The 16421-nt window shown below is 40.7% G+C and overlaps 1 protein-coding gene across 1 annotated transcript in view; it reads right to left on the bottom strand.

Annotated features, from left to right (window-relative positions):
• LAPTM4B (lysosomal protein transmembrane 4 beta) overlaps positions 1–16142 on the bottom strand; it is a 45472-nt gene extending 29330 nt beyond the window's left edge. The window contains exon 1 of the mRNA XM_081322481.1: positions 15845–16142. Coding sequence (XP_081178607.1) covers positions 15845–15940 — 96 coding nt within the window. The 5' untranslated portion in view covers positions 15941–16142. The remainder of the gene's footprint in view (positions 1–15844) is intronic.
• Between the last annotated feature and the right edge of the window lie 279 nt (positions 16143–16421).

Here is a 16421-nt window from a genome sequence, read left to right as displayed (position 1 = left end):
AAGTCTCCCGAGCCATGAAAGATACAAAGAAATATGGCGTTTCAGAGAACACTGTCCCAGTTCACATACTGCACTTAAGCTACTGTTTTAACATGGTCAGAAGAAGACACATTTAATTATATACAGTAGCTTGCCCTATCAGTGTTGGTGCGGATGTTTTTTCTGATTTTTTTTGTGCCTCCAGAAAATCAAAGACTCTAGAGATAGCAACATTTCAGCTCCTGAGTTTCCTTCTATTGCCTTTGGAGATTTTGAAATGATTGCTGAAAACTAAAAGCACAGTCTCCTGCCGTTCTTGGAAGGAGTTACTTTTAGGCCTTTGGAAGATCTAAGGGAGATTTCTCATTCTTTTCCTCATTTCTTTCAATAAAACCAGAGAAACTTTCATGAGCGTAATGCCTCACTTTCACAACAGACCACAACCTTGTCCTCATCTTAGAGAACGAAAGCAGGGTATGGCCAGAAATGGCTACTCCCCAACTAGCTATATAACCTGTCTATCAGAACTATGACAGGTAAAAAGAAAATGTGAGCATTGTTCAGTGGTTAAAAAAAAAGTTATTCTAGGCAAACTCAAAGTTCTTTTCCCCCTTTATTCTTGGATGCAGGGAAGTCTCAACACTGAGTGATTTAATTCTAAAATGTGAAAGGAAAGTGAGCAACTCTTTATCTGCTATTTTGGCAGAGGAATTTCCAATTCATTAATCTGATTTTGGGTATGTGGTGAGCTGTTGATATTAGCTTTCCAAAGCTGCACAACAGGCCAGCATTTTCCAATGTTACTGAGAAAGGCACCTTACTCTTCCCAGAAAGGAAAGTTACCAAATATCTGCCTAAGTTTGGTTACTAGTGACATTTTATCATAAATGAGTTTTAAAATATTCAAGCTGAGCATAGGTGGAATAAGATTATCCATGCAGGGCAGCACAGTAGAAAATCTGCTGCTCGTCATCAAATCCTCAAAAAAGGATTTCTGTTCTCCTCAAGCCCATTCATTACCTCTGGCTCTCTGAGCAAAACGTATCTTGCATATATTATCTTTAGCCTGAGGTGCAGGAGGGAAAGGGAAGAAGAAACCTTTATCAAAATAGTTCTCACTTCCAAATATTTTCTCCTCCCTGTTTTGTAATTTCCTTTCAAAAGATAAGCCTAGCAAATTTATCACTAATTTTGAAGCAAGTAACCTCTCCCATTTTGTAATTTATGTTTATTTAACTTGCCTTCCCCACCCACACCTTCCCTCAATATCTCGTTCAGAACTCCTGCTTACTTAAATTCCAGGGCTTAAAATTGATATTTCTACTATTGCAAGTTTCTGATATGGACGTGTAGATAATTTTTTTTAGTTTTTCTGAGCTATTATGGCATGTCATATACTAGTATTCTGAGCTATTCATTCATCTCACCAAGTTATCTCATTCAGTTGAGAGTTTTATTTTTCTCCTTGCAATATATGAACACAGCCAAGTCATGAAAACACAGAGGCAGGTTTGGCTTTGATTTCTGGTTTGTTTTCCCATTATTTTGTGAAGGACTTTTGTGAAGCTTTATAGTCTACAGTGTAATACTCAGCCAGCCTTGCCTAATCTTAGAAGCTACGTGGCCCCAGGCCTGTACCTGAATGGCAGGTTACCAGATATTCCACAAACATTGGCTGATTGGGAAGTTTAAAAAAACATGACAGAAGTCAGTGACAGCCCACTTCCATAACAAAATTAAGAAAAATGGCTTAGGCTTTTACTATGCACTATACAGCCTGTTAGCTGTAGTGGGTAAAGCATCACATTAGAAACAAGGAGTCTGAGTTTGATTCCCACTTTAGGCACAAAGCTAGGTGGGTGACCTTAGGCCAATCACTTTCTCTCAGCCCTAGGAAGGAGAAATGGCAAACCAACTTCTGAAAAAATGGAAATTGCAGGGACTTGTCCAGGCAATCTCTGAGAATCAGGCATGACTGAAAAGAGGGAATACACTTAGATTTGTATGTACAAGCCAATATGGTAACAACTGAAGGCCCTGCCCTCTTGAGAAGTCTACAATGCTCAGAAAGGTAGACAGAAGGATAAGAAGAAAGTGACCAGCAGCAAGGAAGATGAATCAATTATAACAGTAATAGATATAAAATTTGAAGGCACAGGTTTAGGGACAGATCATCCTGGATAAGGACTATCTATATAGTCTCTTGACGTTGGAGAAGACTCCTCAGAATATTGTGGACAGCCAAGAAAATAAAAAAATTGATGATTAAACAAAGCAACCCAGAGTTCTCACTGTAGGCACAAATGACGTTCAAACTTCATATACATTACGTAAAGCTCTAACTCTCTGAAGAAGGCTCTAGTGCTGGCAGTGGTAGAAGGTAAGAGGATGAACAATAGCAAAGTGGATGGATTCCTTGTTAGAGTAGGAGCTCCTGAACATATGAAGTGTGCTGAAAGAATACAGAAAAACATAATAGCAGCAGACTCCATTCAAAAGGAAAAATGTTCATAATATAGCTGCTTGGAATGCAAAGGGTTGATTTAACCCAGTTATTAATGAATGCTAACAAGTTTTTGTGATGTAAATGGTAGCTTTATTAAAAAAATACATTGGATAGGAAAGCTGACTTCTATTTAAACCACACGTTGGAGAGAAAGACAGGAGAGAGACAGGAAGTCCCCTTGTCCCTTAATTCAGCCACTCATTTTACTGACAATTGTTCAGATGAGGAACAAAACACATGGAGAGATTTTTCCTCCTCTCTTTCCCTCAGATAGGGTCATTGGTGCAAAAAGACATTAAACCTGTTGTGGTAGTCAGTCAGTTGAGAAAATTAAAATATGCAGTACGGCTCATAAGAGTATACTGTATTCTTTCAATCAGAGCTTTTCGTTCAAACAATTTATAGTGTAATAATAATAATAATAATAATAATAATAATAATAATAATGATGATGATGATGATGATGATGATGATGATGATGATGATGATGATGATGTTGGAAGGGACCTTGGAAGTCATCTAGTCCAACTACTTGCTTGGGCAGGAAACCCTATACCACTTCAGACAAATAGCTGTCCAGTCTCCTTAAAACCTCCAGTGTTGGAGCATTCACAGCTTCTGGAGGCAGTTGTTCCACTGATTAATTGTTTTAACTGTCAGGAAATTTCTCCTTAGTTCTAGGTTGCTTTTCTCTCTGGTTAGTTTCCATCCGTTGCTTCTTGTCCTGCCTTCAGGTGCTTTGGAGTATAGCCTGACTCCCTCTTCTTTGTGGCAGCACCTGAGATACTGGAACACTGCTATCATGGCCCCCTCGTCTTTCTCTTCATTAAACTAGACATACCCAATTCCAGCGACCGTTCCTTGTATGTTTTAGCCTCCAGTCCCCTGATCATCTTTGTTGCTCTTCTCTGTACAATTTCTAGAGTGTCAACATCTTTTTTACACTGTGGTGGCCAAAACTAGATGCTGTATTCCAGGTGTGGCCTTACCAAGGCATTGTAAAGTGGTATTAACCAGAAATGTTGAGAGGCAAATGAAATGTAAAGAATAGGAAAGATACAGTTTGTAGTATTCATTAATAATGCATTTATAGTTTTAAAAATGCTTTCTCAAGCAAAGCTTGACTTCTAGCAACTACATGCACGTGACCATGTTGTTTTGTCAAATGAGATCAAGGTCTGTTGAGGCATAGATTTATCTGCAAGCAATAGTTGTTTTCACACTTCTTTTCCAGGACCGTTTCCATGCATTGATGTAATAGATTGTGAGCCATGAAAACCTTACAATTAATTGTTGCATTTACCGCAGAAGACTGTTATTAAAATGCAGATTGGAAGCAGATTGTAATTTTCCATCTGATAAAAATGACCTCTTTGCCTTTTCTCCAGAACAGGCATGTAGTAACCTCATTAGTTCAGTAATCATTACACTGATTGCTCCATACAGGGGATGATCCATTGGTGGAAAGACTGTGATATATGCAGGCTCAGCTAATCCCTGGGCTTCAGAGGGTCCTATAAGAATACCGCCGCTTTGGAGACTTTAGAATCTCAATTATCTACAAATTCTATGGAAGAAACACTATGATGAATTTTACACCAGTGCAAGATAGTAAGATAGTAAGAAACCTGCATTATAACTGCACGTTGTTTCCCTGGGTCACCAGCCATATAATATGGATGTCATAACTGCCATTTGAAAGTGAAAACTAGCCCCGCCTACTCTTCTTTCCCCTCCTTGTTGTCCTTTCATGGATTTCTTGGTAAAATCCATTTCCTAATACCTTCATTGTTGACAATGTCTGTATCTCAGTTATCTCTTTCTTCCATCTGGATTGTTCTCTGTAATTTTAGCTGGCAGGTTTACCAGCAAATGGAAAAGATCTATTGCATAAAAAATTCGAATGTTTATAGGTATTTACAACTTTGGGATTTAAGTGGGAGAAGTTAGAGCTATTGCAGAAAACTGCACACATAGAAAGGAGAGATGTGTAAACATGGCTACCAAGAGTAAGTCTTTTAAATAGCCAGTAGGCTAGTTGCAGTGCAGCTAGATACAAAGTCAAACTGAAATGTGCAAAAGTTATGACATTATTTTTATTTTTATTTTTTTTATTTTAATTGCATTTATATCCCGCCCTTCTCCGAAGACTCAGGGCGGCTTACAAGCTTAGCAGTAGCCTTCATTCTATGTATATGCCTGCTTATTAGGGTTTTCACACACACCCCAGCGGCATTATTACAAAGTCAGCTTAATTGCCCCCAACAATCTGGGTCCTCATTTTACCTACCTCGGAAGGATGGAAGGCTGAGTCAACCTTGAGCCTGGTGGGATGCGAACCTGCACTAATTGCAGGCAGCTGGGGTTACTTAAGGAGGCATTAGCCCACTGCTCCACCAAGGCTCATTAGCATATTTTAATATGTTATCAACATCAATACTGGATGGAAAATATATGAAACACCTATTTGAAGACTCTGTGTAGGGTGAGCCTTATTGAATCCACAACTCATTTTCTTTTACACAATCATTAATTATATTTTTAAACTATAAATTTAAACTTTAAGAATTGTTTTAATTATACTTTTTCAGGACACTTAGACTTGTCCTATCTCCTGCACCTATTATCAGATCAGAATGTCTCTAAATATGTCTAAATTCTGCCACATTGCCAGCAGAATTGTACTCAATTTCTGATTTGTTTATTTTTCATCCTGGACATGGTAAACAACTGCTGCTACTTCAAAGTGGGGGAATAAGAAAGTTGGCAACAAGAAACATCAGTGGTGAGATTTCTCCTCTATGTGCCACATTCATCTGCCATGTCCCAAATACCATGTTCTATCGGTATCACTGAAATCCACTCTGGATTTTAGTGATACTGACGGAAGAGAATTTGTTGTGAGGGTTGAACTGATGGTGCACTGATGGTGTTACCTAGTTTAATAATGAAAGGTCTGTAAGAAAACCATCAAACTCAAAGAGCACCAAAGACCTCACAGATTAGAATGGATTGTTTCCCCCCCCCAGCTTTTTCAGAAATGATCTGAATGGTTTGTGAGGTGGCTAAGTTTGTTGAACCAACTCATTTGAACAGGGTATGACTAATGGGGTGCAAAAAAATAACTCCTGAATATGAGACATTTCAATTTTGAAACTTCTATTTTGAGCTTGAAACAGATGTTCTGACCTTCCTGTAAATGTTTTGATGCAGTTTCAATTGTTCCAGAAATATTCTGAGCCTGAAACTGACATGTTATACTCAGAATGCCCCTGGAACGTCCAGGGCAGATTCTGAGCAATTTTATAAGGTCAACATAACCTGTGTTGAGCATGAAAAGTTTTATACATCTCTAATTAATACACAGAGATCTCTGCAAAAGGACACTGAATTGGCAACTGTAAGTCGAAGTGAATAAATGTAAAGCAACAAACTGGGGTCAAAAAGCCCTAAATTCATCATATTCATTATCTGTGGAATGAAAATATTGATCCAGTCAGTCGTGCTGTGAATATGTAGTGCCATAAATAAATGGAAAACGTTTTGTTGAAAATTGTTCAGAAAGGAAACAAAAGTAAAATTGCTTTTATAGAAATCAACGGTATGACCATATATTGGTTCGGGCACTTCAAGAAAGATATTGCAGAACTGGAAGAGTCTCCAATATAAAGTAAATTCTTCTGCAGGGCCAACCTTTCAAAATATTTTGACACAACATTCACCCATTTTGAAAATACTGAAGCCTATTTCTAGCTTTTGTCTTCAAAAGGGACTGAGTTGCGATGGTGAAGAAGCTATTTTTAAAATTAATGACAAATTACTTTGTGGCAATTGTCTGCACACCAAGGAAGCAGCCTTCCTTGATTAATAAAACCAAATACTGCAGGACTGTAAGCCTAGTCTCAGTTTTGTTTAGTGATTGCCTCACTTAATGACCAAGTTGCCGGTCCCAATTGTGGTTGCTGAATGAGGATTATCTGTATATGGTAGCAAATCTATGAAGCCATTTCAAAAGAATTTCAGCTGCACCAGAAGTAAGCTCTATTTATACCACAATTAATGTTTAGGTTTCTGTGTTTCTTTTTCCCACCTGCTCTAATCAAAGGACTAAAAGGAATTCTCTTTTGGGCAAGAGCTAAAGTTTCCATCCATTCTTGGTTTTTGTAATGGCCTGATCTAGTACCAGGTTGTTTACTTTTGACCAACGAGAACTGACTTTCACAATATCCAAGAACAAGGATAAAGCTATCTGATTTCTCTGAGAAAAGAGATAGTCTTTGTTGCTTGTTAACACAAGACTACAAACAACAGATAGTATTACCAGCCAGGCTGCATTAGTAGATTAATACTTTTAAGTGGAGAACTGCACGATTATTTTGGATTGCATGACTGGATTGGGCAGAAGAACATGTTGCTGGGTTAAATGCTGCGTAGTCCTCATGGAGATACTAAGAAAGCAGGCAAGGCTTTGGTTGTTTGGTTGGAGGGCGTTCTCTGTGGGCACGCCAGATTTATGGAACCGTCTTCCGGTTGAGCTCCGGATGGCGCCCGACCTGCGCTCTTTCCGGCGCGATCTAAAGACGTATCTCTTCTAACAAGCTGGCCTGGCCTGATGGGATGGGGTTGGGTTTTTATTACTTTTAATGTGTTTTAACCTATTGTAAGAGTTTTGAGCATCCTGTTTAATCTCTTTTAATTTTTGTATTTTGTCTTTTAACATGTATTGCCCTGTTCACTGCCCTGAGTCCTTCGGGAGAAGGGCGGTATACAAATAAAATTAATAATAATAATAATAATAATAATAATAATAATAATAATAATAATAATAATAATAATAATAATAATAATAATATGAAAAAAGTGTTTGTAGGGGGCAGCAAACAAAGACACGCTTATCAAGACATCACCGTGCAAACAATGTGATTTAAATACTTAGTCAGATGTCATTGTGATACATATATCCTCATTTTGATGTCATTGTGACTTATTATGGACACTTCTACTAATGAAGTCTCTCCCTGATCAGTTTTAGATGGGATACATACTTGCAAATCCAGAGCATGTTACTTTATTTTTACAGAAGAAAGAAAAAAAGAATTGAGCTATAATAAATATAGGATTTAAAGAACCTTTTAGAGGACTGTGAGTTATGCTGTTTAGTACCAAAGTACCAAACTTAGTACTAAAGATGAACTAATTCCAGTTTTCCCTGGTCTATTACAGGTTGTCCTCAACTTATGACCACAACTGAGACCCAAATTACTGTTGCTAAGTGAGATAGTTCGTAAATGGGTAAAAATTGCCTTATTTTACATCCTTTCTTGCACAGTTAAGTAAATCATTGCAATTGTTAAGGTAGTAACATGGTGGTTAAGTGAATCTGGCTTCCTCATTGACTTTGCTTGTCAGAAGATCGGAAAAGGTGATCCTATGACCCTGGGACACTGTAACCGTCATAAATATGAGTCAGTTGTCAAACGGTCACTAAAAGAATGGTTGTAAGACTACCTGTGTCATCTCTGAATGTGCTAGAAACATGATTCTTAGAAATCTTAGCCAGTATAATTCTAAACCAGGCTGGCTGAGACCTCTTGAGACTCAAAGCCCCAACACACCTGGTAACAACTGGTGGAAAAGGCAGCATTCCTACTCAAGCCATTCCAACCCCTCTCTATAATTTTGGGAGTTTCTTGAACATCCCTCATTAATTGTTATTTTGAACACTATAATAAATCCTTAGAGAACTGAGGTCAAAGGAAAGTCATTTATTCAATAGTAGGCAGCCTAATTAGCTCAGGAGATTAGGTTAAGTCAATTTACTACTCAGCATTTTTATAGATTCTTTTCATTTACCATCTCTCTTCCTATTGAAAGTACAGTCTTTTGGAGAAGTGGGTGTATAAAATGATAATAAGAAAACAAATAATTTAAAGCAAGCTATTTTGAGATATCGCTGCCAATTTTCCAAGTATTACTATCGTCAGTATAATATTACACTGTAATATCTTTGAAAGTTTTCTGAAAAGGGTTTCTTATCCCTATACTGCAGACATGTCAAACTCGCAACGTCACGTGACGTCGTGCAACATATCGGAGCTTTTTCGCCATTGCTGGCAATGGGGTGGGCGTGGCTTCCCGATGACGCATCCGGCCCGCAGGCCGGCAGTTTGACACTCCTGCTATACTGTATTAACAGATGTATCCTTTTTAGCTTTTTAGAATGGCTAAGGTCAACCCAAATGTTTACCTATTGTTCACTTTATTGTGCCCTTTTTTATTTTTGTAAGCTCCCCACGGTCATGTTGTTTGAGTTGGGCAGCTATATAAATGCAGTACATAAATAAATCCTACCATTTGGCTACAAGCTTGCAAATAAGTCACTTGAATTCAGAAAATAAATAATGCATTTTAATATAGTGATTGTGGAAAGAATAAAATTTCCTGGCAGTGTCAGGTTTAATCCTTTGCATTCCGCTTGTTTTCTTTTCTTTCTAATAAGATGAGGCAGCAAGTAAAAAGCATTTTCTTATCCTTTTTAAATAAGTGCATTTGTAAGTTGAATTAACATCAACTTATATTGCATTTCAGAATGGCTCACATCCATTTCTTATCCTGAATATTCACAGGAGATGATGTCCAGACAGATTCTTAATAGCACTCAAGATAAATCCATAATATCAGAATAGCTATCATCTAGTCATTTCATATCCGAACAGCTCATTCATAAACATTTGCAAAAGCTTTTTTTTAAAGATAGGTCTGGAGACTTAGGCCAGAGATTTGATCTGACTGCTAAGTTATAATACATGCAATTCTAGAAAAAGCTTCCAGAAATTTACAGGAGAAAATTAAGGTTTTACTACAAGATCAGATATCTACTGAAGGTGAAACAGGGTGTGGAAGGGAATTTTATTCTAGCCTTCTGAATATTCCAGATCTGACCGCACACGCCTTTAATAATTTTAATGTAGCTCTAGTAAGCCAATTAACTTTCAGAAAAATAAATAAATCAATGTCTTGCTTATTCTATGGTATAGAGCCTCTTTTATAGCTATGTAACGGTACTACAAGATTCCTAAAATATATGCAGGTCTGTACATTTAACCAAAATGTTGTATTGAAACCTATCCAATTTTAACCTCCTCAGACATGTTGTAATTCAACAAATTATTAGAAGACTGTCTGATTAGGGAAGGTTGCAGTATAGCCAAAATTTGCCTTTTAAACTCCTGCTCAAATGTTAATAAATATATCAAGCATTAACCCATGATACATCATTCCTGGCTTGAAAATGGGTTGATCTACACAAAGTGAAAAACATAATTGTTGGCTCTCAAATAAATCTTAGAAAAATGTCATAGCTGATTAATTTATGAAAAATTGTTTTCCTCTAAATATATGCAAGATGCTAACAAGAAGTGATCTCACATGGAGTGACTTTTAATCTGTTGGACTTCCAGTTTATATAGATCCCCTGAAGAAAGCTGGATGTAATGAGTTTGGCTGTTAAAAAGAAGAACCAGAGTCTTTCAGGATATAAGGACAGGTCATGACATCAAAAGATGCTCTAGAACAGGGGTGTCAAACTCGCGACATCATGTGACGTCGCGCGACGTATCGGAGCTTTTTCCCCATTGCCGGCAATGGGGTGGGCGCGGTTTTGTTGTGATGCGTCCGGCCCGCAGGCCGGCAGTTTGACACCCCTGCTCTAGAACAAGGCACCAATAGACTATTTCTGTGCTGTTGTTCAGAGACATGGAAATAATAATAATAATAATAATAATAATAATAATAATAATAATAATAATAATAATAATAATAATAATGATAATGATGATGTTGATGTTGGAAAAAACCTTGGAGGTCATCTAGTCCACCCCCCTGCTCAGGCAGGAAACCCTATACCATTTCAGGCAAATGACTGTCCAGTCTCTTCTTAAAAACTTCCAGTGTTGGAGCATTCACAGCTTCTGGAGGCAGGTTGTTCCACTGGTTAATTGTTCTCACTGTCAGGAAGTTTTTCTTTAGTTCTAGGTTGCTTCTCTCCTTGATTAGTTTCCGTCCGTTGCTTCTTGTCCTGCTTTCAGGTGCTTTGGAGAATAGCTTGACTCCCTCTTCTTTGTGGCAGCCCCTGAGATACCGGAATGCTGTTATCACGTCACCCCCTACTCCTTCTCTTCCTTAAACTAGACATACTCAATTCCAGCAGCCGTTCCTTATATGTTTTAGTCTCCAGGCCCCTGATCAACTTGGACAACATGTCTACAGTATTGGAATTCCTCATTCATCTCCACCTTTTATTCTAATAAAAATGTATTTCTTATACATACTAGCTCCACAGATACCAAAGATATGACAGTTACAAAAAGACCAAACATTGGGGAGCTTCCGGTGGCTCCGCGGCGACGAAGGGAGCCTTCCCGGGCTGCCCGCGGCTCAGCTGTTGTTTTTTCGCCCGAAACAGCGCCGATCAGCTGTTCGGGCGAATCCGAAGCCCCCTCCTCGGGAGAAGAGGAGGGGGCGAGCTCCCAGGTAGGGGTAGAGTTCTCCAGGGCCGCCTGAGCTTATGGCTTGGGCGGCTGAAGGATTGAACTCCCCCGTAGCCTGGGCTGCTCCCAGCTGGCCGTCGCTTCTGCTCCTGACTTCTTGGAGCAGAGCCAGCCGTCTGCGACCACCCCTGCCTGAAGGAATGACTATGATTTAAAGGAGCAGGCAGAGCGATACAAGAGGAAATGGGAAAGAGGATTACTATGTTTTACTCTCCAGCTTGATGGACTTTTTTGGATTACAAATCTGAAGTGAAAGTGCATCATATTTGGTAAAAGATGGCGGCTAAACCACCCCCTAAAACTCTTCGGAGTGCTGGAACTTCTCCCATGCAACAATCATTATTGCAGGCGCTGCATCCTCCTGATGTATTGACATCAAAGGACTTACAAAATGCTCTTGAAAAACATACCCAGGTAATTTTGGAATCAATTAATATTAGATTTGCACAGATGGAGGAGAAATTGGAGAAATTGGAGGAGAGAATGGAGGAGAGGATGGAACAGAAGCTCAAAGCAATGAGGGTAGACATCTTGACTTCAGTGTGTAAAGTGGCTCGGTGTGTGGAAGAATTGGAGGAAAAGCTAGAAGACTTGACTCAAAAGAATGCTATATTAGAAGCAAAAGTATTGGAGAATGAAAATAAAATGGAAAAGGAACTGTGTCTTGCTCAATATTTCCAGATGCAGTTTGCCATTAGAATTAGAGGCTTAAAGGAGAATACTAAGGAAGATCTAAAGCAGCTGGTTTCTGAGGCTTTTGAAATAGTGTTGAAACAGCCAGCATCTGAAATAAAAGGAGGCATGGACAAAGTGTTTCGTGTGAATTCATGGATTGCCAGACAGAGGAAGTTGCCTAGAGATGTGGTGGTATATTTTGCAAAAAGGGAAACTAGAGATGAAGTTATACAAGCTGCTTATGATACTAAAGTTATGATTGCTAATCAAGAAGTTTTGGTCTTAAAAGAAATTCCTCCAAAGATTCTAAGGAGAAGGAAGGATTTTACATTTCTTGTGCAAGAGCTCAAGCAGCGAGATATAAGGTTCAGATGGGAGATCCCAGTGGGGTTGATGGTGACGCACGAAGGTAAAAAGTACCGTTTGGTTACTGTGATGCAAGCGCGTGATTTCTACAATAATGTTTTAAATGCAACGCCATTAACACTTTTGGAAGCTGGAAAGGGATCTGGAGAAGGAGTGCATCAAGAGGCCGAAGATGGTCAGATAGAAGACAACGGTGTTGGAGGAGATCAAGATACAACCTCGTCGGATGAATCTATAAAACAGAGGGTGACGCGTGCTGCTGCAAAACGATCTAAGAAGAGAAAGTAGCAGGAATCGCAGAAGTCTTTGGAACTTTTACGATATAGTCAAGTAGTCAAGTAGGGGAGGGGGGAAAAGATTTGGGTGTAGACGCAATATATTTTTATATTTGGTGGTTTTGTGGAAAGGCTGAGCTTTTTTGGATTAAAGTTCAAGTTTTGTTTGCAATCTTTTTTTTTTTCTTTTTTCTTTTTGTTGTGTTTGGAATAATTATAGATGTGGTACTGGAAGAGGAACGGTCGATTACAGAAGAGTTGACTTTAAAGTTTTTTGATTTGGGATCCTTGGTTAATTTTGAAAATTATTTGTAAGAATGTTATATCATGGAATGGATAAAATGGATGGAGTTTATTTAGGATAAGTATAGGGTTGAGAAGGGTTTTTTTTTCTTTTTCCTTTTTTTTGTCTTTAATATATGTTTAATACTATTAAGGTTTGTTCCATTCTATATAAGCTAGAGAGTGTCCTTTTCTTATTCTAGTTTTCTTTTTATATATATATTTAATATTGTTAAGGTTTGTTTTATCCTATATAAGCTAGAGAGTGATGGATTTTAGAATTTATAGTTGTTAGTATATGATTGCTTAGGTTTGCTTTTTTTTATATATATATACCTTGTATTCAGCTCTGGGAAGTAGGGGGGGGGAGGGGGGGAGGTAGGGGGGGGAGGAGGGAGGGGGGAGGAAGGGAGGTAGGGGGGGAGGAGGGAGGGGGAAGGGGGGTTTTTTAAAGGAAAATTGTATTTTAAAACTTTTCAATAAAAAAAAAAAAAAAAAAAGACCAAACATTGCTGCATTAAAATCTACGTGCAGCCCAACCTTATACACTGAAAGTGAGATGCCCAGTAGTGTGTATAGAAAATTAAACTTCATCTATTGAGATCCTATTCAAATGCTGGCTTAGCTGGGTACTCATTGCTTGATCATGGGCCACATGATTTTTGTAACAACAAGGGATAATAGCAATAAATGTTTAACAGCTATATACAGATGGAACAGCTATTGAAAGAGGGCAGGGAACAGCTGCTCTAAGGATGTACCTTCTTAAATCTCCTACTGAGGAGCCCTGGAACCTGGAGGGAGCTGCTTTTGATTGGATCATGTGTACCATGAGGATAAGTAAATCCACAATTGCATTGCCATGACCTTCTACTGCAAGGCATAGAGCAGGGCTAGGCAACCTTGGCTCTTTTATGACTCGTGGACTTCAACACCCAGAATTCCTGAGCCAGCTGGCTCAGGAATTCTGGGAGTTGAAGTCCACGAGTCATAAAAGAGCCAAGGTTGCCTAGCCCTGGCATAGAGCCTCCTCCATCCACCTGTAACCAAGGATCTTCTAAAAAGTGGCACTTAAATTTTGATGTTGGTTTTCCAGAGGATCATCATCCCTGCTGTTCTTTAAATGAATGTCAGATATGTGGTTATTTCCAGGGGTTTGAAGCTCAGGTTGGATCATTTTTATGACTTTTTCAACATCTGCTGCTAATTTTATACACACCTGCTTTGGAGGGTGGGAATAATAAGTTTTTAGCATCATTTACAATTAATTATTGATTTATTTATTGGCTTTATATCCTGCCTTTCACCCAGAACAGCTATTACATTTAACACACACATATATATTAGCAATGCACTTATTCAGGACAGGAATCATGGGGGGGGGACGGGGAAACCTGACCTTATTCACTGCTTTCAAGTCATTACCTGCTAAGTCAGGTAACTTATGGATTTTATTCTGCCTGTTTTTCTGACATGCTCCCTAAATGCTTCACCTAGAATATTTTATGGCCTCCCTATAAAGAGAGGAAGGAAACTGCCTGTGGGGTTACAAATAGCAGCAGGAAGGGCATTACTGCATCTCAAAAAGAATTATGTTGCTAATGACTCTTTAGAGGGCTAAGCTCTCCAGAAATAACTCCTCTTTTGAAAAGCAGCCTTAGCCGCTGAAGTCAGCATCCCACAGAAGTCTTGCTGAAAAGATACAAGTGTCTGCTAGAAAGGGCAAGGTGCCAGTTTGCAAGGCAAGGAGCCAAGATATCAGAAACCAGCTGGAGAAGACAGGGAGAAGGCAGACAGAATAACAAAGGAGGGATGGAATCTGCCAAGCATCCTGGAGAAAGACAGAAGGATGGGGAAACCTGCATCGAGTTCTACTGCTAAGTAAAAGCTTAAAATTTACTTATGCATGAGTGAGGCCTGCCAAATGGAAGTAGGCTGTTTGGCCATCTTTCCCCCCTCTCCAAGAACTTTGAGGTCTTCTGGCTGCACCACAGATTTGAATAAACACAGCAAGATTTTTAAAGGGAATGGATTCCTTTCTTCAGAGCCCTTAGGAAGAATCAGAGTCCCTTTTCCAAAGCAAAAACAGGGCAAACAGGGATACTCACTCCCCGCCTTCCTCTGTGCTCTGCTTCTAAGGAATTGGGGTAAGATGTGCAGACCGAGACCTCCCCCCCCTCCATAGTTAACTGAACCAGACATAATTCAGTGCAGCACACTGAATAAAAGGGGGCTATACTTTAACAAAGACAAAGGCATTACGCAGCTCACAACAAACTGAATACATTAGTCTAAAATGCTTGGGTAGCTTGGGGCTGATTGTCCTGGAATTTCATCCCTGAGGTTGTGTATTTGTGGGAAAGGTACAGGGCTATCAGATCTGGGATGCAAAAAGAGCTTTTGGATACCAATGAAGGGTTGTCATGATTTTTGCAGTCCAAAGTAGCAGCAGCTCTTTCCGAGATGGGAGGGAAGTCTTTTTTTTTGGGCAGCGCACCAAAGAGGATCAGGTGCAAAAAAAAAAAGAGTCCAAGAGAAAAGAGATGGGATTCAACAGAAGATGAGGTAGGATTCACTGGGTCCAATTCACAACTGTCCTGCTGTCCAGAGGAAGAGCAGAGGCAGCTGGTGAGGGTGTTCATTTGTGGGCAGCACAACAGAGGCTCGGGTTCAAGGCCGGGTGGTGGTAGAGGTGGTGCCCCGGCCTCTGGTTTCCTGAGGATGGGACCAGTTTCACCCAGTTCACCAGAGGAAGAGCAGAGAGGAAGGCAGAGAGAAGGAACCCCCATGCACTCTGCTTTGCAAAAGTCGGATTCTGAGAAGAGGAATCCAATCATCCGGAGCATCTCACTGTATTTAATCAAATCTATAGCGTAGCCTCAGAACTACAGAGCAATTCGTCTCTTCCCCCCCCTGCCCCCCCAGGCTTCATCAAGGGACAGCGACCTAGAGGCTGCGGCCATGCCCGTCGTTTGTCCTTCCTCCTTTGGCACCAGTCCCCAATCTCGGGAGGACGAGACCGCTTGCGTTGCGCCACTTCTCTGGCCTGGGGAGACCGGCGCCATGGGAGGGGGGAACCGCAAGGGGAAGGGGGCACCCGAGGGCATGCCCCCTCGTTTCCCCCCTCCGCCCAAGAAAAGAAGCGAGAACCAGCTCTGCAATTCGCCTCCTTCGCCACCGCCACTCTCTTCTAGCCCCCCGCCTGCCCTTACCAAATACCAGATGCCCAGGATGATGGTCCCAGTGCGGACATGACAGCACAAGCAGCAGCTGTTGGAGTAGAACCGAGTCCAAGGCGAGCCCAGCATCGCGTCCTGCCGAGCTGGCTCCGGGGCCCTTTCGCAGCGACTCCCAAGCGCCAGGTTGCTTCCTAAGGAGGCCGGAGAGAGAAGAGCCGCTCGGATACCGGCCGGGATTCAGGGAGCAGCTTCTCCCGGCGCAACACCTCCAGAGGAAGAGGCGAGGAGGCAGCCAGCAGCGCCGTCTATCATCAGCTGGAGAGGCGGGTGGAGGTGGGGAACCCTGTGCTCCATTACGTCATCGGGCTTCCAGCCTGCCAAAGATGAGGGGCGGAGCCTTGGAACCCCAAGACCGCTCAGCGAAAGGCCGGCAAGCGCCACAGGCGGAAGGATGAAGGGGCCGCGGGGTCAGGCGGCGCTGGGGGCGGAACGCTCCAGAAAGGCTGCGAGCCTAGCTCAAGGCTCATCTCGCGGCCCGGCAAGTGGGAATTGCGTCCCAAGGCATTGCGCGATTTCTAAGTAGGTCATATTGCCCGCGTCGGCCAATCCC

Source organism: Vipera berus (assembly GCF_964194415.1).
Source record: "Vipera berus genome assembly, chromosome: 3".
NCBI classification, from domain to species: Eukaryota; Metazoa; Chordata; class Lepidosauria; order Squamata; family Viperidae; genus Vipera; species Vipera berus.
This window is presented reverse-complemented; position numbering and strand designations above follow the sequence as displayed.